Source organism: Astatotilapia calliptera, chromosome 1, assembly GCF_964374335.1.
Source record: "Astatotilapia calliptera chromosome 1, fAstCal68.1, whole genome shotgun sequence".
Taxonomy (NCBI): Eukaryota; Metazoa; Chordata; class Actinopteri; order Cichliformes; family Cichlidae; genus Astatotilapia; species Astatotilapia calliptera.
In genome coordinates, this window is record NC_137422.1 from 37,623,652 (window position 1) to 37,646,272 (window position 22,621).

Here is a 22,621-nt window from a genome sequence, read left to right on the forward strand (position 1 = left end):
GCTTGCTCTACCAAAATGATGTAGCTATCCCTGTGTTAATCTAATAAAGCGACCACAGAACATTGTCTTTCCTCTGTCTCTGTTTCTGGCACTTATAGTTCAATCATTTCTCTAAAATCTCATGAATACCTTTTTTTGTTTTACCCTCTGCTCTCCTCATATTAGGTTCAGATTATGACTGCTACTCAGTGAATGGTGATGCCGAAGGTCCAGATGGACAGACAGAGTTTGACAAGTCCTCCACAATTCCTCGCCACTCTAATATTGCCCAGAACTACAGGCGAATGATCCAGACCAAGAGGCCAGCCAGCACAGCTGGCCTGCCCACTGGCGTTCTTGGTCCAGGGGCTCATGGGATACCAGGGCAGCCCGGTGGAGCTGGTGGAGGTGGAGCAGGGACTCCAGGGACTGCCACCATCCGCCGAACCCCCTCTACCAAACCTGGCGTGAGGCGCACGTTATCCAGTGCGGGGCCCATCCCCATTCGACCACCCATCGTGCCTGTCAAAACACCCACTGTCCCTGGAGACTCACATTCACCTGGTGCAGGTGGAGGGCACGCTGGTGGCGTACCTGTCCGTGTGGGGAGTGAGGAATGTGTGTTCTTCACTGGAGCTGAGGATTCACAGGGAGCGCTTGATTATGTGAAGGCATCACCAAAGCGCCTCAGCCTGCCTAACACCGCCTGGGGATCAGGGGCTGCGTTAGAGGTCTATGCTCAGCAGCATGGGGGCCTTGCAATAGGAACAGGCTCGGGCACTGGATCAGAGGAAGATCAGATGATCGCAGCCAATCGGCACAGCCTAGTGGAGAAGATTGGCGAGCTGGTAGCTAGTGCACACGCCCTTGGTGAGGGCCAGTTTCCCTTCCCTGCCCTCCCTGATGACCCAGCCCCACCACCAACTGGCCCCACTGACACTCAGACAGGGACCGAAGGGGCAGAAGGGTCTGGTGACATGCTGACCACCATCAGGAGAGGAGTCCGTCTTCGCAAAACCGTCTCCAATGACCGCTCAGCTCCCCGTATATTGTGATCGGAGGAACAGCAGAAAGAGGATGATGCTTGTCAACCGAGAGGGAGTCAGGTGTTGGTGTGATGCAACCCAACCACCTAGTACATACACAAAACTTAACCATGTAGGGAAAGCTATAATATAACAGAAGACGAATGAAAGCAGAAACATACACAAAAAAAAGTTTAAAGACACCATTAGAGTAATGATATATAATATAATGATAATAATAACAATAATAATGTTAACCCATGCTGACAGTTAAAAGTTAAATGCTGAACATTGACAGGCTCCTAGCAGGCCACTATAACTAGTGTGTGTTGGACGCATGTTTGTCTTCTATACACCTTCACCCAGGGAAGGAAAGACTCACAGGACAAAAAAAAAAAACAGATATGATTTTTTAAAAAAGAGGCAAAGAAAGAGAGAAACGCTGGGTTCTGTTCTGTTTTGCCAACTTACACCTTTCCCTATCCTCTTCTCCAACTAACCCGACTGTCTGATCCCAGATGAAAGACTGATGACTGAACGAGGGGCTGGTGTGGACGAGAGAGAGAGGGGACTCAGAGTGCCATGTGAGCAGCTGGGTTTGAACCCAAGCTGTCTCAGCAGCAACACACTGTACTTATTAGCCCATTGAACTGAAGCTTTGGTATTAGTACGGGGAGCTAACAAGCCAGAGGGCCTCTCTGGTTCATCCTAATGAAAAGAATCTTGGAAAAAAGGAAATATCCACTGTTGGCATTGAACCGTGCTAGTGCCCCCTTCCCCCCTCTCTCGCTCTCTGCGTAGTGAATGCGTGCATTCATGGGTGTGCATGTGGGCAAATGTAAAACATGAGTGTGTGTCTACGTGTGACTAATTGTGTGTATGTGTGCGAGGAGGGTGGGTAGAGCTCTGCTGCAGGACAGCTGGTTACCCAATGAGGGCAGGGCTTTTTCTCCTGTGTGTTGTGCGTGTATTTTCTTGTTTATATTGTGACGTCATTTACCTTGTTACCGCTGTACGAGAAGTTACAAGACGTACTCCAGGCGTATAGATATATTCATATATATTTTCTAGAACCAGAGAGAAAATGTTAAATCAGAAATGGAGCAATAAATGTGTTTTATTTTCTTGTTTCGAAGAAGCGGCTCGATGGAGGATTGTAGATTCTCCTTTGTCACATTCAGGCAATCATCAGGAATGCTAAATTACACATCGACTGTGAATTCATGCCTAGCCGGTTTTGGCGTGTGTCTCTCTCTGTCCCTGTCTCTTTCTGGTGAATGAAATGGATTACAAAAGTCTGGGGGGGGGGGGGGGGGGAAGGAAAACTGTAAGCACTTTGATAGGGGATAGGTAATATGTACAATAGCCAGTAGGTGTTGTTTTAGTCATACTGTATGATAGGGAGTGTGAAAGTGAGCGAGATGGTATCCAGGGGGGAATTATTTAATTTGTGAAAGAAGAAGCAGAAGAAGACAGGGAGGGACAAAGAGCAAGTGAGAAAGACTGGTTGATTTGGGAGATTGGTCGAATGAGATGGGATAAGAAAGTGTCAGGGCCATACAAGCTATTGCTTGTTGTGGATCGTGAAGAGCACTGAAGTTTTTAATGCTGTGGCTGCACTGGCATTTAAAGGACTGGTCACATAATGAAAAAAAAAGCACAGTATAGACAGGTCAGACTGTATAAAGCAGATCCATACTTTCCTGCCAGTTTTATTTTTCTGTCACTGAAACTTCTGCCTCATAGCATCAGAGGGGAATGTAGGTTTGATTGAGTTTCTACTGTGGACACAGACCTTTAAAAAACCTAATAAAAACAGCTTTTCAGAATAAAACTTTTTCCACTGTGAGTTTAACAGTTGAAATTCGGTTTTCCTGTATTATGTTATTGTAGAGAGGCGAAAATGTCAAAAATTGGCCCAATACTATCAAAACTATAAACACACCTGTGGTCGAGAACAAAATCAAACACTTTTACTTGGATATTTGCCTCTTAATACTTAACCAGTATCAAAAATTAGGGCTGTATTTTTCACTGTCCAAATCTTCAATGACAGCTGCTTATCTAAAAAATATCGTCTCACCTGTAAATATTGTCTTTTTTTACATTGTGGCCACACAAAGTAAAGCCTTGAACAAAGCTGAACAATACTCTTTTGCCTTAGATTTACTCTGTATGTTGTCCTTTCTAAATAAAACAAAGATTTTAATCAAACAGCATAGCACACATAGCACAGATGTAATAAAACACTCGGAGACATGTCCAGCTTGTAGCTGACAATTTTTGACATTAGTTCTTAGTTCTTTATTTTGGTAGAGAGTGAGGGATTATTGTTTGAAACTAAACAATAGCATTAAAATTGCTATTCAACAATTTGGAGGTCTACATGTTTATAGTCTTGACAGATCAAGAGACTTGAGATCATTTTCAACTCTTCAAATAAGAGACAGGATGAAGTTGCCTAGTGCAGGGGGAGTAAATTTGTCAAAGTGGTTATTATGCGTAAAAGTTTTCTTAGCTGCCCGCAAGTTCCTGAAAGTTTTGCTGTTGCCCAAGTCTTCGATTGAAAGTTGGACTTCTGCACAGGGTGTAAGGTGAGACTGCCTTTGAAGCTATTGAAAGCCACCATTCTCAAATCCAGTACAAGTACTGGAGGACTGTAACAAGTAATGTAATCTAACCTAAATTTTTCAGATTCTTTGGCCAGCTGGTTTTAAATTGGCTCAATCACATGCAACATAATTATTTAGCCCCACATTTATTCAGTCACATAAAATGAATGTATTCCCAGCAGTGAGACACAACGCTGGTGTCTGAACACAAAATGGCCGCCCCAGTTCAGCTCAGGATATGGCTGTGTGAAAGAAACTTTTATGAACATTAAGATGCAAGAAATGGTGAAGCCGGCTCGCTGATGACAAAGACGTGGGAATATTTAACTTTGCAAGTTGACAGAGAGGAAAAGATGTGTGAAATGAGCATTTCACTGCCTGTTCATACAATATGTACTGTATGTGCTGTACTTGTTAAAGAGAATCAGGCGCACAGATTTGGTATAAAGGTTTGCTAGAAAATATTACATGGAATATTTAGTTGTTTTTTTTTCTTCTACAGTACTGTTTGAATGTTTTGTCTTAACTTTAATTAATGTAAAAAAAGTAAAAAAGAAAAAACTCCAGTTGTAACACAAACTACTAAGCTGTGTAACATACGGATGCAGGACGTGTGGGCCGAGAGTGAGTGTGTCCTTGTTTGGCTGTTGATCTTTAGGCTAGTGAACTCTTCATCAACATGTCTGTATGCTCTTTTAGCAGTGACCTGAACATAGCCTGCGACATCCACTCTCCTATATACTCTTTTTGTCAACTTATTTTATTTTTTTTTTTTGCCTTGAATATAAAATTGTTCCAGGCACATTTGTGGCTTCTTTAGAATTATTTAATATAAAGAGTTGGAGAACAGATGTTTTTAACATAGGCACCCTCTGCAAGCACACCATTTTTTTTTTGTTGAAGTTTGCAACAGTGCATCAAATAGGGGATGTTTTAATGTTCTGTCAACAGCAAACTGTGCATTTGTTGTTACATGTGGATGCTGTGTGATAAATTTGACTCTGAATCTTAGAAGTTGAAAGGGGGAAAAAAAAACATGTTCTGAGTGAGAAAAGTGAAAAAGAGTTTCTCCTAAACCACCTGTCAAGGTCACCATGTCCATGAATCTGTATACCTGAATGTATGACATGGTGAAGGATGGCATCCAACTGTGTCTGATTTGCTTAAACTATTGCAATGTCAGAGCATTGTTCCTGTACAACTGGGTGATATTTCCTCTTTAAACAACAGGAAAGCAATACAGGGGTAGTGCATGTATGTGCATTCACAATCATGATCCACTGTGGGTATGATAAAGGAGAATACCATTGTTTTGTAGACTAGGATACTTGTTTTGTCCACCTTAAAGTTATTTCACACTACATAGCTCTAATGGTGTTATTTGGAGTTCAGATATCTTTAAAGAGACAGAATAAATAATACACACTGGAGAAGAAAATGGTGTATCATCCTCACTGACTTTGAAAATTTACCTTGCCTAAAAGCTGCTGTGAGGTGTCATGCACCACCAAATGGTTTAATAAGCTGCCAAACCAAAACACTGAGCCATTCAAATGGTAAAACTGGGTGTTAGTGTTGGGTAGTATGTTTAATTTTTCAGGTGGTTACGATGAGTCCAACAACTGGGTACTGTAGATATATTTGCAGAATTTTGCAGCAGAACCCATATCGCCTAACTCCAAAATGGAGATCGGAACCAAGACTTCCATATTAAGATTTATTTATTGTCAGTATATTTGTCTAATTATCCAACCCTGCTAGATAAAAGTAATAAAATGTGAGGCGTTAGGAAGAATGGGAAAACTCTGGGATCCTGAAACTCAGTGTGCAGCATGACGTTACTGTAGGCATTAACCTAATAAAGCTATGCAAGGCTTGGTCACTCAGTAGGAAAATTTACAATTTCATTAGGATTATTAATTCAGCTATCTCGAGGCACTTTATATTACATGCTATATATAATGTAAAGATTCTATTATAGGGGGAAAAAAACTAGCAATCCAAAGATTCCTTACGAGGAGGCACTTGGCAGCAGTAGGACATTTAAAAACTCCCTTTTAAAAGAAGAAAACTCCAACAGAACCAGGCTCCTTTTGTTTAGTGTTTGACAAGATACTACTTCCTGTAATGTTCTAAAAGTTTCCCAGAGTTGTGAGAAGCCTAGCCAAGATTCAAGAAGGTTTATTCTGTAATACCATGTTTTTACATGGTGTTTACAGACATACACAGGCTGAAACAAAATGTTGTTGTGTTGTGCAATAATCAGCAAACAATAAAAATACAGTATAACAACCAAGCTGCAGCTTGATGCGACACTCAGCAAACTCAGGCATAAACAATCACACTCATCCAACTAGCAGCAGTCCTCTCACGGAGAGGGATTGAATAAGATCAGCTAAGTGTGTGTAAAGTCCCAGATTAATAGAAAACTTTGCCACTGAAAAAGGTTCTAGTCTAGCACCAGACTTAATCGCTTTCTGAGAAACGGAGCCCTAGAGCCATGAAATATTCTAAAGTCCTGCAAAAGTTGCATGTTGAGGCTATGATTGTTTTCTTCTCCAGTGGGTGTGATTTTCTGAGTATGAGAAGCTGACTTCAGTCTTCATAGCTACACATGTCTCCCTGAGTCTGAAGATTTAAGTGCTGCATATTTATTGAATGAAATGAAAACTAAGGAATAAACTGCCAGTTATCTACAGGAAGTTATTCCTTTAATAAAGTTTTAATAATGCCCTGGAGAACAAGCACTCAAATTATAAATAACAACTTGGGATCAGACCAGTATTCTAAAACCTCTGAGTTTTTCAAATTGAATGAGATCACGGCAGCCTAAAGGCACACAGTAAAAGGTTGAATGGTTAAGATGACTAAAAGACACAACACTGCTATTTTCCTTTAAAATACCCAGTTTACAGCACAAGAAATATCATACTAAATAATAATGTTTTTAAAATTCTAAATTAACTGTGTAACTAACTGAACAAGCTGGAATAACTGTGCTACAGTGTAAGTTTACGAGTGTATGTGTTGTTCAGTGTGGGCCCACCTTCAAACGGAGTGGCTGCTGCAGAAACATACTAAGGCACATAGACACACATGCATGCAGGCATGCGCGCATAGATGGAAACACTTGTGGACATATTAGAAACAGGACTAACATATAGAACAATCTCCTCTTATGTTAATTTCATAATTTGGCTCAGTCAATGATATTACCACAGTTTACTTTATATTAGCTTTCTTGTTTTCCATCAAGGTTAATGTGCAAGCTTCTTTAGTAATGCACACACTTAAAAACATGCACAGTACTTAAAAATACTGTGTATACTTAAAATACTGCACAACAAGCCCTAAAAACTAGAAAGCTATATACTTTTCAATGATTATCACGAGGCTGCATAGAGCATGTGAAAGGACTAGTTTAACATTTTGGAAAATACTTACTTTCACTTTTGGTGAGTGTGTGCATTAAAGAATAATTCATAGCCAACAGATGGTAATTTTAGCATGGCAAGGTTTGGAAGATGTAGGAAACCCAACCCCTCCAAACTGAAACATTCCACCTACCTTTATACCTGTAGTTTACTTAGTAATACACTTTTGTGTTTAATCTGAAAATGTAAATTATACAAAGTAAGAGGTTAACTGGCAAGTGTTGTTCCCACAGTGAATGGCTCACACTGACAAGAGAATAAAGAAATAAGCTCGAAAATTTCCAAAATGTTAAGCGGTTGCTTTAACTTTTAATGAAAACATGATTTTTTTTTATTTTTTTTTTGGATTATGTAACTGGAGATGGACTGAGCTGAAAATTCCTAATACCATAATTGTCTGAACAGCCTGGAGGTATATGAAAGCTACCAGTTAGCCATGCTAATCGTATTTCGCCAAGTGGAAAAAGCAAAAGAGAACTGAATTTAAATGTTCCTTTATTCCCAGACATTTAAACTTGTGTATCCCCATCTTCTCTCCCTTTCCCCTATTGCCATTCAACTTTAATCCACTTTCCTCAATCAGTACACACAGGGATAATGTGTGGCTGACAAATCAGAAAACAACACTTGTCAAGATGGGAGCCCCGTTGGCATTACTCTGTCTCTCTGTGCCTCGCAGCCCATCAAAGCTAATGAAAAATAATTTTGATGACCATAGTCCACAGTGAATACACACTACGCTCAGTTTATTATCTTTCTGTCTTTCCCTTCACCCTCTTCCCTCCCCCTCCTTCTGTGTCTGATTACTGTATGTCAGGATGCATGTGTGGATCCAGTGTGTCATAATGGCTAATGGATGCTATCATTTTGGGACCTGGGTGTTTTGTTCAAAATGCTGGAATCATTAGGTAGGTTAAACTTTTCCCTAGCGTGCACATTAATATCTGCTGGTCTCAAGGCAAGCAGATGGATCTCTAACACCGTCTCAGTGCTAGATTACATTTTAATTAATTTTGATCAGGCTTTTTACGGCATCTTCCTGACATCACCTCAAAGGCGTTCATGTTACTTGGTTTCTCAGTGAGCTTTTGTCAAAGACACCATGTGAGCATTTTAAACTAACAGTACAAGGTCAGTTAGGGAGACCACCAAAATACCATATGTAAATAAATAAAATATATTGCAGTTCAATTGTGAATTGATTTCCATTGTGGCAAGGAGTGACAAAGCATAAGAGTAAAAAAGGGTAGAATATAAAAACCTGAACAACATACAGGAAAAGGTTAAAACACTAACTGACCTTAGGAGCAAGAAAAGCCACACCAACTACAGCTGTAACACCAATTTGTTAAGCGTGGTCTTGTAACCCAAATTTAACTGAAGGTTGATTTCAAGAGGAAACAGTTCTTCTCTGATTTACTTTAAGTAGATGATACATGTTAGCTAGCTGCCTAGCAATTTGTCTTTTGCAAGCTATCATTAGCTGATGTCATCCAGACAAAAGATGGCTTAAAGCAGGTTTGGCTTTTTTAACCCGAGTCGTTCGAACAGAAATCTGTCCACAGGCTGAGAGTCTCATTTCTAGGGAAGGATTGTTTACATCATTTAATACATGAAAAACAACAACATTGTCTACTTTTAACTAAGCATTCGGTATCGCCAATTTCACATGTTCTGTTTTTGATTGGCATGGCTCAGGAGACAACACTACTAAATTGATATCTTGCATAAAAGTCATTTTTCTATCAAAATTGCTGCACATGTAATCAGATTTTTTCCAACTGCTGTCTGAATTATTTCTTCTGAAGCCATTTTACATCACTGTTATAGAGACTGGAGAAGATGCAGCAGTCAGCATCCTGTCATTTTACTGTTAGTGCAACATAATCAAATTAAAATTAGAGCAGAACAGAAGTTCAAACTGCATGTTGACGACTGATGATGAAACTTAAGGCACGGCCAACTTCTCTCAGCCGGTAAACTTCATGACCCGATACATATCCCTTTCCCTAGTTACGGAGATTTATAGGCGGTTGGAAGACTTCCACTGTGAGCATTTGCTCGCAGCATGAAAACAATGTTAGAAATCTGTATGGAAATAACTTCCCTTTAAATGTTGTATACTTACATAATATGCTACACAAGATTTAAAAATGTCTTCATTAGAAATACCCCAGTCAAAATGAACATAATGTTCTTGATTGTTGACTTGATCTAAGTAAGGAAACCACAATGCTGGCCATTGAAGAACAGATTGTTTTATATTTTTGATCAGACAAAAAAAAGTTTTGAGTTGCTCTATATACAACCCACTCGTTTAGCCATCTGCCCAAGTTATATTGAACTATGTACTTGTGTATGTGTGTCTGTATGAGTGTGATTATGTGTGTGGTACAAGGAGAGATGGTTAAAACCCCTACTGTTCCTCCCTTCAACCTCCCACACACAATCTGTCAGTCTTTCCTGCTGTCTAATACGGAAGGTATCCACATTACTACACACACACACACACACACACACACACACGCACATATACCCACTGGTCTGAAGCAAACATGACTAAGGTTGATTCTCAGAAGCCACATGAGGGTACCTTGAAGTCCTCTATGAGATCCTGATGTAACACATTGCAACCTCTTGTCATACAGCCATGCAGAACAGAGTGGCCGAAGTGGCCTCCCGGTGCCACTGTCACTGCAACTAAATTGAATGTCTTGGTGTCTATACTCCAGTTCCAGTAGTGTCTCTTGCTCGCTTGCTCTCTCTCTCGACAGCCGACATCTGAACTCTCAATGAAATCTCTACAAAATTCACAGCTGAGGCATTTTCTGAGAGGCTTTTTTTTTTCCCAAATAATAACATTGTGAGAGAGTCAACACCTGCTTCTTCTTTCTGTACAAACCAGTCTTTTAGCTCCTCTTTTTCCTCCCGAGTAGCCCTGCAGGCACTGTGGTCTTGTCTTTCTCTCTTCTCACGCCCCCTCACTTCCGCTTTTTTTCCTTTAATTTATTGTGAATTGATTTCTAAGTTTGGTTCGCCTCTGTCGCTGAAGGTGAAGATTTCTTTTCTGTCTTCCTTTTTGTAAGATTGACCCTTTTTTTGTTAACTTTAGTCACTGCTAATGTAACAAAACGCACTGTGATGATTCCAGTATTAATAAAAGTTGTACTTAAACTGTGTGCTGCTGTGTAAAACGAATCTTTTTATTCAAGAAATATGGTCAGAATCCTAAACCATCTACAGAGTTTAGTATGCACTGTAAGAAGCGATTCAGTATGGGTCAGTGAATAGTCTGTGTGGCATCTATAGGCCAGTCAGCGGTAGAAAGGCTAACTGTAGTCACTGAACCAAAGAAAGACACTTGCACTTTCAGTGCATAATAACAGTGGTTAGGAAAAGATTCCATATCCCATTGGTACATATTTTCCACAACAATAACTTTAGGCAGATAATGTAAATAAAAAGTCGAATGTCTAGGTTAAGTTAGAGTTAAAATGAATTACACTCTCTCTCAGATGTATATAGAAACATTAAATAGGAGTCTGCAGATGAGAAAAGAGTAATATGTACAGGTCAGCACAGCTCACATTTATATAAAAACATGGTCTTTATGTGTATTGCACATTCCTCTCCATATGCAGAATACAAGGCCTTATGTATGTGGCACACCTTCAAAAAGGAAGAAGGCATGCCAATTATTCAAGGTCTTTCTCTCTTCTAAGCTAGAAAAGAAGTGCTCTAAAGGGCTGTCTCCAGATGAGTCTATATTCTTACAAATAAGGTTCCTCTGTTATCGTTTTTTTTTTTTGTTAACTCTGTTTTCCTGGGTCTTTTCACGTGTGTCATGAATAAAGCTTCTTTTTTTCGGTACTGGCACTAGTTTTATTTTGTTGTATTTATCTGCGACACCTTAAAGGCCGGTCTGTGAAAATATTGTCGGGCACAAACCGGCGCAAAAAAGGTTGGGGACCGCTGAGGTAGGGCATTAACAGGGAAAGGGGGGCACAAAGAAATACTTCTTTCTTATTCTCATTTAAAATGTCTAGCTTTTTATAAATAATCTTACAACCAAAGTGGTCAAACGCATAGAAATCATACATATATACCAAAAAGAAACTGTACATCACTGTCACAACAGTGTTTGTTTTCTTTCAAAGGCTTTATGGCTTTTCCTACAATACCTGGTGGGCCGGTCTCTAGCCAAAATGCCCGGGCCGATTATTTGTCCCAGTCCAGCCCTGAGTACCATTATGCACAGCTACTTTCTATAACGTTGATATTTATTTAAACTATTTTTCTCCAAGTGATCTTTCTGAGTTAACTTCAGTAATAACTTCCTCCAAACCATCAACGTGTCTTTTAGGCCCCATTCCTACAAGACTGCTTAAACAAATCCAACCATTAATTAATCCTTCAATCTTAAATATGACCAATTTGTCTCTATTAATCGGCTACAGCTTAATCCATTGTTTAAAAAGCCATCCCTTGACCCAACTGTTTTAGCTAACGTCATAAATTCTGGAAAGAGCCACCTACATGTTCATTCTTTTTCTCTGAATTTAAACCAGTTTCATTATCCCATCTTACTGATATAATAATGCACATGAAACCAACTACGTGCCCCTTGGATGTGTCACCTATACGCCATTTTTCAGAGATGTGCTGAAGACAGTCGGCCCTAACATCCCCACTATTGTAAATGGCAGTATCTCAAATGGAACTGTTCCTCATTTGTTTAAACAAGCTGTTGTCCAGCCACTTCTAAAAAAAAACCTGGTTTGGAGACATCAGTTCTCTAAGCTGTCTATTGTTCTTGTCTAAGGTTCTCGAGAAAGTTGTCCTCCACCAATTATCCTCATAATTGGTAACACACATAATATTCCGGATAAATATGAGTGTAGTTTCAGAGCCTTCCACAGCACAGAGTCTGCTCTACTGAATGTGTTCAATGATGTGCTTTTAGCTGCTGACTCTGGAAAAAGTACAGTTTTAATTCTTTTAGACCTGAGTGCAGCATTTAACATTGTCAACCACACAATCCTATTAAACCGTCTAAGACATGTGTCGGCATTCAAGGCTCTGCTCTAAAATGGTTTGCCTCTTACCTAGAGAGCAGATCATACTCTGTGATGCTGGGTAACAAATACTCTTCCCCAGCTACACTCACTTGTGGAATACCTCAGGGCTCTATTCAGGGCACTGTCTTATTCTCCTTATACATGCTCCCATTAGGCTCCATTTTTCAGAAACACCAAATTTCCTATCACTCTTATGCAGATGATACACAGTTCTACCTCTCTCTAAAACCAGGTGCTGATAGCACATTGCAGAAAGTCTCAGATTGTCTTAGCGACATACATTGCTGGATGTCTCTGAATTTTCTCAAATTAAATCACAACAAAACCGACATTATAATTTTGGGTAAGCAGGACTCTGTTAGTCTTATAAGAAACGACTTGGGCCCATTATCAGCTAATGAACATCCCCATGTAAAAAAAAAATCTTGGTTTCATTTTTGATTCTACCCTTAAGCTGGACAAACAAATAAATTCAGTTGTTCATGGCAGTTTTTTCCAACTCAGGAGCATTTCTAAACTAAAAAAATCCTGTCATCTAAAGACCTGGAAACTGTTATCCATGCTTTCATATCATCACATCTTGACTACTGAATTCTCTCTATTTAGGCATCTTTCACTTAAGCCTGTCCCGCCTGCAACTTGTTCAAAATGCACCTGCAAGGCTCCTGACGGGTACCGGAAAGAGAGAGAGAGAGTGTATTACTCTGATACTCGCGTCTCTACATTGGCTGCCAGTTAAATACAGAATTGATTTTAAGGTTTTATTATTTGTTTTTAAAGCCCTCCGTGGTTTGGCTCCAGGTTACATTTGAGATCTTCTTAGCCGGCACCTACCCACTCAAACTCTGCGCTCCTCCAGTCAGATGCTTTTATTAGTTCCAAGCTCCAAGTTCAAATCTAGGGGTGACAGGGCTTTCTCCATTGCCGCCCCGAGACTCTGGAACAGTCTTCCCTCTTTTATAAAATCCTCTTCATCCTTGGAAGTCTTCAAATCGAATCTGAAGACCTACCTATTTTCCAAGGATTTCAGAGCTCTCTGACACCTCTTTTATTCTGTTTTAGCTACTCTGGTCTTTTATCTCATTGGATGATGTTTGCATGTGTACACGTATACATGTATTTTATGTTCACGTATGGTAAATGGCCTGTATTTGTATAGCGCTTTACTAGTCCCTAAGGACCCCAAAACGCTTTACATATCCAGTCATCCACCCATTCACACACACATTCACACACTAGTGATGGCAAGCTACATTGCAGCCACAGCCACCCTGGGGCGCACTTTCAGAGGCGTATGCACACGTATGTGTGCTTGTGTGTGAATGTGTACATTTTTGTATATGTATGTGCATATTTGCATGTACACATACATATTTACAAACATATATGGATGTCTTACAATGTTTTCTATTATGTTTTCATAATATCTATTTTTTTTGTTTTTATTATATTATCCCTCTGTTTAAATAAAGATGACTTGACCTGAAAGAGTAAAACAACTAACTGATCATCTGGAGAGGAATGTTTCAGTCAGGTTTCAGAGCTCGTCACATTTAGTGAAGGTTACAAATGATCTTCTTGTGTCTTCTGACAGTCGACTCATCTGTAGTCCCCTGTCTGTAGGTGTAACTGTAGGTATTAAATGTATTGACGGTGGTTTGAATCATATCTATCTAATAGACTCCAATTTTTACCTCTATTCAAATGATACCAAACTTTATCTGTCCATTAAGACAGATAGCATATTCCAGTTAGTTAAACTACAGGAATGTCTTAAAGACATAAAGACCTGGATGATCTCTAATTTCCAACTTGCAAATTCAATTTATAGAGGGCTAATATATAAAATATTAACCAACTATGTAGGACTGGTTCCATTGTGCAATATCTCTAAGATTGCAAACATCCTGTCTCAGAGTGACACTAAAAAACTAGTTCATGCATTCATTACTTCAAGGCTTGACTACTGTAATTAGTTATTATCAGGATGTCCTAAAACCTCCATGAAAAGCCTTCAGTTGATGCAAAATCCTGTACTGATAGAAACACCCCTCTCATTTTAATGACCTTATAGTATCATGTCACCCCATTAGAGCTTTCAGACTTACTTGTTGGTCCTAGAGTATTTAAAAGTTGAATGGGAGCCAGAGCCATCATCTTTCAGGCCTCTCTTCTGAGGAACCAGCTCAAAGCTCTACCTTTAAGATGAGGTTTTTAAACTTTACTTCCTTAGATCCTTCTAAGGAATTCAATGGGGATGTGGCAAACAACTCTAGAGGCCAACTTCAAGCCAATAGCGCAAGTCACCATCAAGCGTGGGATCTACCAAGGAGAAGCTTTGTCCCCACTGCTGTTCTGCCCAGGCCTGAACCACCTCAGTGAGATAACTGACTGGCTGCAGATACTGACTACAGAATGGATAAATCGTCAGCAGCCTCCTCTGGATTACAGCAAGCTGTACGCCAGGAGTGAATGAAGCATCAATTCACACCACTAGGATCTACAGCAACAACATTTGAATGTCATTCAAACTGGAGAACTGTAGTCAGATAGCAACACAGAGAGGGAAGGTAGTCCGAGCTGAGGGGATCACACTACTAAAAGGCAGCATTGCAGATATTGAGGTACCTGTGAATCCTACAGCTAAATGGGAACCACCAAGAGGCTGAAACGAAGCTGAAACCAAATACAGAACCTGCAGAGACTAAGACAAGTCTTCAGGAATCAGCTGAATGAAAAGGAACAAAATCTGAGCAACCTATGTCCTCTCGGTTATCAGATAGCCTACTTGGACAATGAACAGAGCCAAGATCCTGTGGGACTTGCAGACATTTCTGGTGATGGCTAACCAACTGGACATAACAGTGGTGAACAAGCAGAATAAGAAGATGGTCATAGTGATAGATGTTGCCATACTGAGCGATAACAACTTCAGGAACATGGAACACGAGAAGCTCGAGAAATACAAGGGCTGAGAGAAGAGGTTGAAAAGATCTGGAGAGTGAAGGCAAGAGTGGTCTCAGTGGTAATTGGAGCACATGGAGCCTCTGGTGGAGGACCCAAACTTGAACGATAAAGACTGTGTGCAGGCGGAGAGGGGAATTGAATATATTATATAATTATGAATGAGATATTGTCTATGAATTAGAGCATATAGCACACTGAGGCAGAAATGAAAAATGAAAACAAGAATTTTAAAATCTAATTGGACGGCTAAAGAATTTCTCAAAACCCACATACACCTTGCAAAGCTTAGCCTTCAGCTGCTCTTAAGCTGGATACTTTGAAAATCTTTTGTTTGTCGAGAATCAAAAGGGCTTCAGCTGAGAAACTATACTGTGAAATACCCAATCATAACCTTTGTGGTTATGAACAAATCATGAACGCTTCCCTATGCCTTAAAGATCCTTACCATTCTTTAATTAACAACACATCTCCCCCGTCCCTCTTCTCAGTTGTTTCTCTTTCCCTCTTTCTTTCTCCCCTTCTTTCCCCCAGTCAAGTCTGTCCCGTATTCAGTAAGTGAAAATAAAATAAACAATAAAAGGTGAATCAAATGGACCATTATGGCAAGGCTGGGATGGTCAGTTTGGTAAAGTAAATCCGTTGGGCATCTTTCTTTGCCTTTAGACAACAATTCTGATGGCAAAAGAGCCAAACGGGACAGGCGAAAAAAAAAAAAAAATTAACAACACATTTTGAAGTAGCCAGTATCTAGTCATTCAGTAACTAACAAAGGTTGAAACTCAAAGGATAGTGAAACTTCTAAATGGCATGAATGTTGGACAAGAAAAATTTGTATGATTAACAGTGAAAATAAATAATGATTAAAACCATGGCTAAGAGTGTTGGAAATGCCTGTAGAGTTTTATTCTGAAGCACAGACATTGATTTCTTGGCCAGAGAAACTAAACCCCATCCTGATTACACCTTAGTGAACATTGCAGTTGCTAATGCTGAGTTTGCAGTTTCCACTTCAATTCAGATTTTTCCAGGTCATTGCTCCTGACAAAGAGTTATAGATCACTCATGAGGCTGGAAATGAAGTGAAAGAAATTAGGTGTATTCTACTGCGTGCTGGTAGGGGGCAGCCAAGACCTTTAACTCTCAAATGCAGAAATGGGTCTGAAGCAGACAGAGCAGTGATAGTGCATGCTTACTGTACACACATGTAAATATGTTAAACAACACGAGTTGTTCAGGAATATGTCACACAGACATAGGGACATCATCAGATGGCTTACATTTCTGAGGCAAACTGTGGCAAGGTACTCTAAAATGAATCTAATTTATTTTCCTGTGAATACAGTTAAAGCATCAATAACTTCTTTCTTTCTTTTCAAGCTTGAAACAGCCGAAAACACTTTTCATTAGCCTTCATTATCGTTTCTGGAGATTTATGTTCCATTTCTAACAATAGCTGCCGGTGGTGGCCATCATCTGCTGAGAATTAGTGAATGGTCTGCTGGTTAACTGAGCTAAATCTTGTCAGCTGGTTTTGATTAAAGCACTTGATAGGGCAAGGACAGACTTCTTTTACTTAACACCTACTCCCCATTGCCAGCATGGAACCACACATAGAACTTTAATTAAAAATAAGTGGGGCACAATTAATCTGAGGGAGGCAAGCTTCATTCAAACGCACAGCAGCTTGAGACTGTAAGCCCGTTATACTGCCTTTTGTGTGTGTGTGTGTGTCCATGCGCTCTTAGCTGAAGTGAAGTGAATGTGTCTCTACTCTGCTCTTCTCTTCTCATACTGGGACTCTAATTAAATGTTTAAATCGTGTGGCTCAGTGTTAGCAGCACTAATAGCGAATTGCCGCATGACATATTGAAAAGACTCACGTATTGTTGTGATTTTATTCATAGAGAAGTAGCACAGACACTGCAGGATAGGTATATCAGCAACTAATTTTACTATTACTTTTAAACTTTGCTTTTTAAATTAGTTTTCCTGCACTGTCAAACAATCCACCCAGTGAGTGCACATTTCTGTTGACCTAAGAATGTGTGTGCTTTTGCCTTCGTATCCAAATAAACTGAAGTAACATTCAAAGCATGCCATGCTTTTTATCTTTTTTATTTTGTGCAAGGTTTATGGAGAGAGTTTCACATTCAGGGTAACCTGACCCATACTGTGCAAAAATATCCCAAAGGTAACAATAACCTGAACTGATTGTTATGAGTAGAAAAAAGAGAGTACAACATTATATAGTGTATGTATGCATTCTTATATATTAACTGTGCTTGGAAAGCATGGTTTATGCACATGCATAGAAGTCTACAAGACTTGTTTTTTTACAATTAGTCTACATAACCCACAGTGACAAAGTGAAAAACATTTTTTCAAAATCTGAAATCTTTAATTTACAAATGTATCAGATCCTTTTCTGTGGCTCCAAATTGTGGTCAGGTGCGGTCTATTTGCTTTAATAAGATGTGCCTAGATCTTGATTGGAACCCACCTGTGGTGAACTGAACAGACAGGACATTGTTTAGAAAGGCACAAATTAGTTTATATAAGGCCAGACATCTGAAACTGCATGTCAGGGCATAAAAACCCAAAACGTCCAAAGTAAAATTGATGATGTAAAGTGTAAAATCTTTCAAACTGAGTTAACAGAATTGTGGTACCTTGGTCATTTTAGTGACTGGGACCAAAGAGTCACTTTAACAGGGCTTGAAAAATTATTTTAGGGATAAGGACAAAAGTAAAACCACCTCAGCAGTGCTCCATCATTGAGGCTTTTGGGTAAGTGATGAGGGAAAGGTTTTTCTGTCAAAAAGAGAAATATTTAGGCTCAACTCCAAAAGCCAGGCACTTTCACTAGTTTGTTGCCCAGTAATCTGATCCCTAACACAAACCAGTGGTAATGGACAGTGTCGTGCTATGGAGTTTCTTTCTTAGCTGTTGGAAAAGTAGGCAAAATTGAAGGGGGAATGACTATAGGCAAACACAGGGAGTTATTGGGCTGTCAAAAGAATGTTTGTTTCAGTATGACATACTGGAAGTATCTGACTAGCATTGAGTGGTCTAACCAAAACACAGACATAAAGCCTATAGAATGTCTCTGGAGGGACCTAAAAATGTCAGTTCACAGATGTTCCACATCCAATCTATGGAAGCTTCACTGGATCTGCCAGGAAAGAGATAAAGTATTCAGGTGTGCAAAGTTGTACAGTGGAAACATACAGAACAAGACCAAGCAAAGTACTGAGTCTAAGGTCTTGATATACTTTTATTCATGTTAGCATTTGATTGAACAGGTATTCAGAAAACTGCCCTAATTACTTCATTACAGAAGGAGAACAAGAAAGCCAAGAACAACATGGAGCCTTCTTACAGAGGCACTTGACGAATCCGTGTCTGACGAAGTGCGTGAAAAACAACCATGCCTTTAACTCCAGCAAGTCATCTCCTCAGGTCTCTTGAAAAGTCTGTTAGACAGCTGCAGCTCATGAACAAAAGCTCTGCTAGAGTTGTGACATAGACCACAAAGGCTAAAAACAAGCCTCCAGTTGTGCTCTCGGTGTCAGTGAACTGGTTTTAAAATAGTCCTGCTCATTTACACACTGGTTTAGAGTAAAAATACATCCCATAGTTTCTTTCCCATATTTTCAAACCCAAAATTGTTGAGAATGTTTTGTTTTCCTCTCAGACAAAACACGGTGAATAAGAAAATATTGACTCTTGCTATTTTTAAACTGAGACAGAAATATATTATGTCGGCTGCAATATTTCCTACTGTGGGCACATGAATGTCATGGATTAATGAAAGGAGTGTGTGAAATATGTATATAGTGGTTAAGGAAGTGTGAATGTGATGGCCATTTTATCTTGAAGAAAGAAATCCCTCCATTTAACAAAACACACAATGACATTGTGGGTGAAACTGAAGACAACCATTCTTTCTTCTTGAATGATTATAGTGCTGTAGTGGTTTTCTGCAGCATAAGAAACTTGTAACATGAAGCCTTTGAATCAGAGTCAGCTCAGTTAACATGATTGTTCTATTTACGGTTTAAAATTTCAAGCATTTGGGATTTACTGCACATGTCTGGTTTCCAGGTCAAATAATTTTATAAATTAAACAAACAATTCCACTTTGACAATCTGGGAAAAAATGGAAATGGTAGGGTATATGTTTATAGATTTAGGGTCACATTTTATTACCTATTGTCATTTAATAAAGTGGCACCTCTTTCCACTCTTGTTGAACCAAAGTACATGCACATCTCACAATAAACTACAATTACTGAAGACAGAAACACAGATTAGTCTTTTTCTGAAAATATGCGGAAATATAAATAACATATGCAGTCCACTCAAACTCATAGCAGGTTGTTAATGAGAGAGAGATATAGAGAGATCTCACAAACGGCTTTTCCTCTGGGCCATTTGGACTGTCAACAAACACTATCATGTATAAACATGGCAAAGGAAATTAAAAAGGGAAAGGTGAAAGCACTAGTTTTACTTTTGATAAAATCCTAATCATAGAGCAACAAGGCCAAAGATGGCATGTTTTTATTATTACACTGATCAGTGGCCTGCTGTGACACCTCAAAAGGAATCGCAAAGATCTCATGTTTAATATAAGTATATATTATTGACTATAGATGGAGGGAGATGGGGAAGAATTAGTGGAGAGAATAACAAAGCAATGTTGCTTGAGATGAAAGGGATCTGGAGCTTGGGTGTCTTACACAATGACAGAAAAATGCCAGTCTTCTCATTTTGCGACTGTCATCATATCCTCGACATAGCTGTCAGGCCTGAGGGATAACGGCGGCTCCTTGGTCTGAAGCTGTTGAAAGCTGCATCAGAAATCACAAAATACTTCAGCTTACAGCAACAAACCATTGCATGTCTCTTCTGCATACATAGTGGCCTTGAGTACTGGCGACAGAGAGAGAAGGAAGAAAGAGGAGCGACTTGGCGGTAGAAAGAAAGGCTGTCTCAGTAAATGATGTGCTATATGCTCTTGCAGCATGTCCACAGCAGAGGGAACAACAAAGGGGAAAAAAAACAATATAACAAGTAAGTATGTTTGTACTGACAACGCACCGAAATGTGCACAAATTACAGCAGAACATGAAGAGTGTTCACAGACATGTTGAAATGTTTGACAGAATCTTTCAAATTACGAATTCCATCGTAATGGTCTTGGTGGGACATCCAAGGTCAGCTTATCAAACTCAGCTCCACGCTCACCAGTTTGAGCTGGACTTCAACATCTTCAACATGTTTGCTTTTTTTGTATTTTAAGATGAAAAAGAACAGATTCTTGCAATATTTGAACTGTGCTTATGTGTTCATTACCCTTCCATTCGATACGCTACTTCTAGATGAGCAACTTAGACAAATATGTGCCTGCCTACATACTTACTTTCAAACAGGGCATGTATGTACCACAGGGAGACCTATCCCACTAAACATTGGACTTCTGATAGATATGCAGTTCATGTCTACACTGGATCCGTTGGTCCATGACCAACTCTGTATGACATATGCACTGGACTATCTGCTCCACAGTCTTTGTCATTGCGCATATTTCGGAAACTGCCTGCGAGAAGCTGGGGAACATTTCTGCGCGAAATCCACCCTGCAGCTACTTTTTTTTTTTTAAGCATCAAGAGCCCGTGCCATCTTGGAGATGTCCGCTGATCACTTTGCTTTACTGCACACAACTGTTCATACAGGTCCCACGAGCATCAACGCTAGAAGTTCAGTAGAAGTCGAAAAAAAGACGTCGCCTAGCGTTACAAAACAACCCCTTCAGCAGACCAAAATTGTACGTCCCAAAATGCCATATAAAAGACGTCACTCTGACGTCAGTTTGCTCCGTGGGATTTAAGGCACTCGCCTACCTCAAACAGCATTTTTGAGATAGATAGTAGTTGTAGTATAGTGTGTCAGTAGTATTGTTTCTAGCATGAAATCAGGTAGTGGTTGTAACAAGAAAACACTTTTGTTTGAGTTTTTAATGATTTTTTTGGGGGGGCTGAACTCCTTACTTTTAGGTTGTTATTTTATTTAATTTTATTTTTTTCCAGGAAAGAGTCTGCTTTCAAAGTGTTTGCTTCAGTATTAAATTCCTGTACCACAACAAAAACAATACTTTTTGCTCTCATAGATATTTTCAGTCTAACAAGTAAACACAAACTAATATGCCTACCACAATTTAAGCCAGACAGCTGCACGTAGTATTGAATTTGTAAAAAACAAGTTTTGCAGTTATTAGCACAATGAATTAAAATGAACAATTAAGATATAATGGGAAGAGGGTTGGAGAAGTTTATGTTTAACTCAGGTTAGACAGGAGTGGTTGATTTTTGTCTGTGTATTTATTTAAGAGCTGCACACAAAATATAGAGAGGGAGAACAAAATTGTATGCCCCTGAAAACCCAGCGTTCATGTTTTGCCTTGCAGCCCCTGGTATTCCATCAGTTATACCTGAAATGAACACCAAACTAGCCAAATATTTGGTCATGAGATGATTTCCATTCAGCTTCCCAACCAGCTGAATCCCACAAGGCTGTGAGCTTTCACACCCGTCAATCACCACTAATGATTTCCTGTCTGTTTATTAGTTGCCTTATGAATGTTTTTGACAACAAGTTAGACTGTGCCCCAAAGATACGCCCTGGTTAATATGCAAAAACCCAGATGACTCATATTTTAGTCTATACTGATTATTCACTTTGATTAATATCTCCTCCTCATTCTTTCCATTTTTCCAATATCTCTGTCCTTCTCCCAAAATATACCCTTGTCCCACCCAACACAGACACACACAGACTTTTCTCTTTCTTTCTCTCTTTTTCTTTCTCTCAGGCTGTTTGGGAATGGTGTGTTTCTCCTGTCTGTTGATGACTGGTCTGGCATTGATGGCTGCAGTTAGCCAGAAGCCCACAGCATCACACTCACTAATTAAAGACAGCTAATGAACGACAGCATTAGCATTTCAATAAAGGCTCCCGCTCTCTCTTCACAGCTGCCTGGCTGCTGAGTTGTTCATGATGCTGAGTCTATGGCCAACCACATAGAGCTATGATGCTCAAAGGAGGTGATAGGAAAGAATCACCTACATAGTTAGATTTGTGAAAATAAAACTAAAATCCTGATGTGGCTCTTAAAGGTGCGTCAAATCTGAAAACGGATAAAATACTTAAATTTCAAGATCCAGACAAATATCCATTATGTTGCTGGCTCATTCATAAGCTGATCGGGGGGACTATTATCTCAAGAGCTGATAATTTTCAGGCTTCATTCACCATAGGAAATAACTATTGCTATGCTAAAATTTCAGGCAACAGTCCATACAGGATGGATATAATCACAAAGGATTTGTTAGCTCAGCTGTAATGATTTCAGTTTTATTTACTGATAAGACCCAATCAGGTAATGAACATGAATATCAAGATGACTCTTTCTAAAAGCACGTTTCTGCTCATCTAGACTGAAATAGTTTTCAGACCAGCTGTTT

At 39.5% G+C, this 22,621-nt stretch overlaps 1 protein-coding gene and 1 long non-coding RNA gene across 4 annotated transcripts in view; both read left to right on the top strand.

The window, feature by feature from the left end:
* The window catches only part of LOC113026716 (protein MTSS 2-like), a 79,866-nt gene extending 69,637 nt beyond the window's left edge, over positions 1-10,229 (top strand). For both annotated transcript variants that reach the window (XM_026175814.2, XM_026175839.2), the window contains one exon: positions 166-10,229. In XM_026175814.2, coding sequence (XP_026031599.1) covers positions 166-1,034 — 869 coding nt within the window. In that variant the 3' untranslated portion in view covers positions 1,035-10,229. The remainder of the gene's footprint in view (positions 1-165) is intronic.
* A 7,402-nt stretch (positions 10,230-17,631) lies between these two features.
* On the top strand, positions 17,632-22,355 carry LOC145428407 (uncharacterized). Of its 2 annotated transcripts, none has more exons than XR_013908706.1 (3): positions 17,632-17,882; positions 20,019-20,171; positions 21,923-22,355. It is a non-coding gene; the product is annotated as an uncharacterized LOC145428407 (long non-coding RNA). The 2 variants fall into 2 exon arrangements; XR_013908705.1 differs by lacking the exons at positions 20,019-20,171; positions 21,923-22,355 and adding exons at positions 18,225-18,294; positions 18,433-19,343.
* Positions 22,356-22,621: the final 266 nt, after the last annotated feature.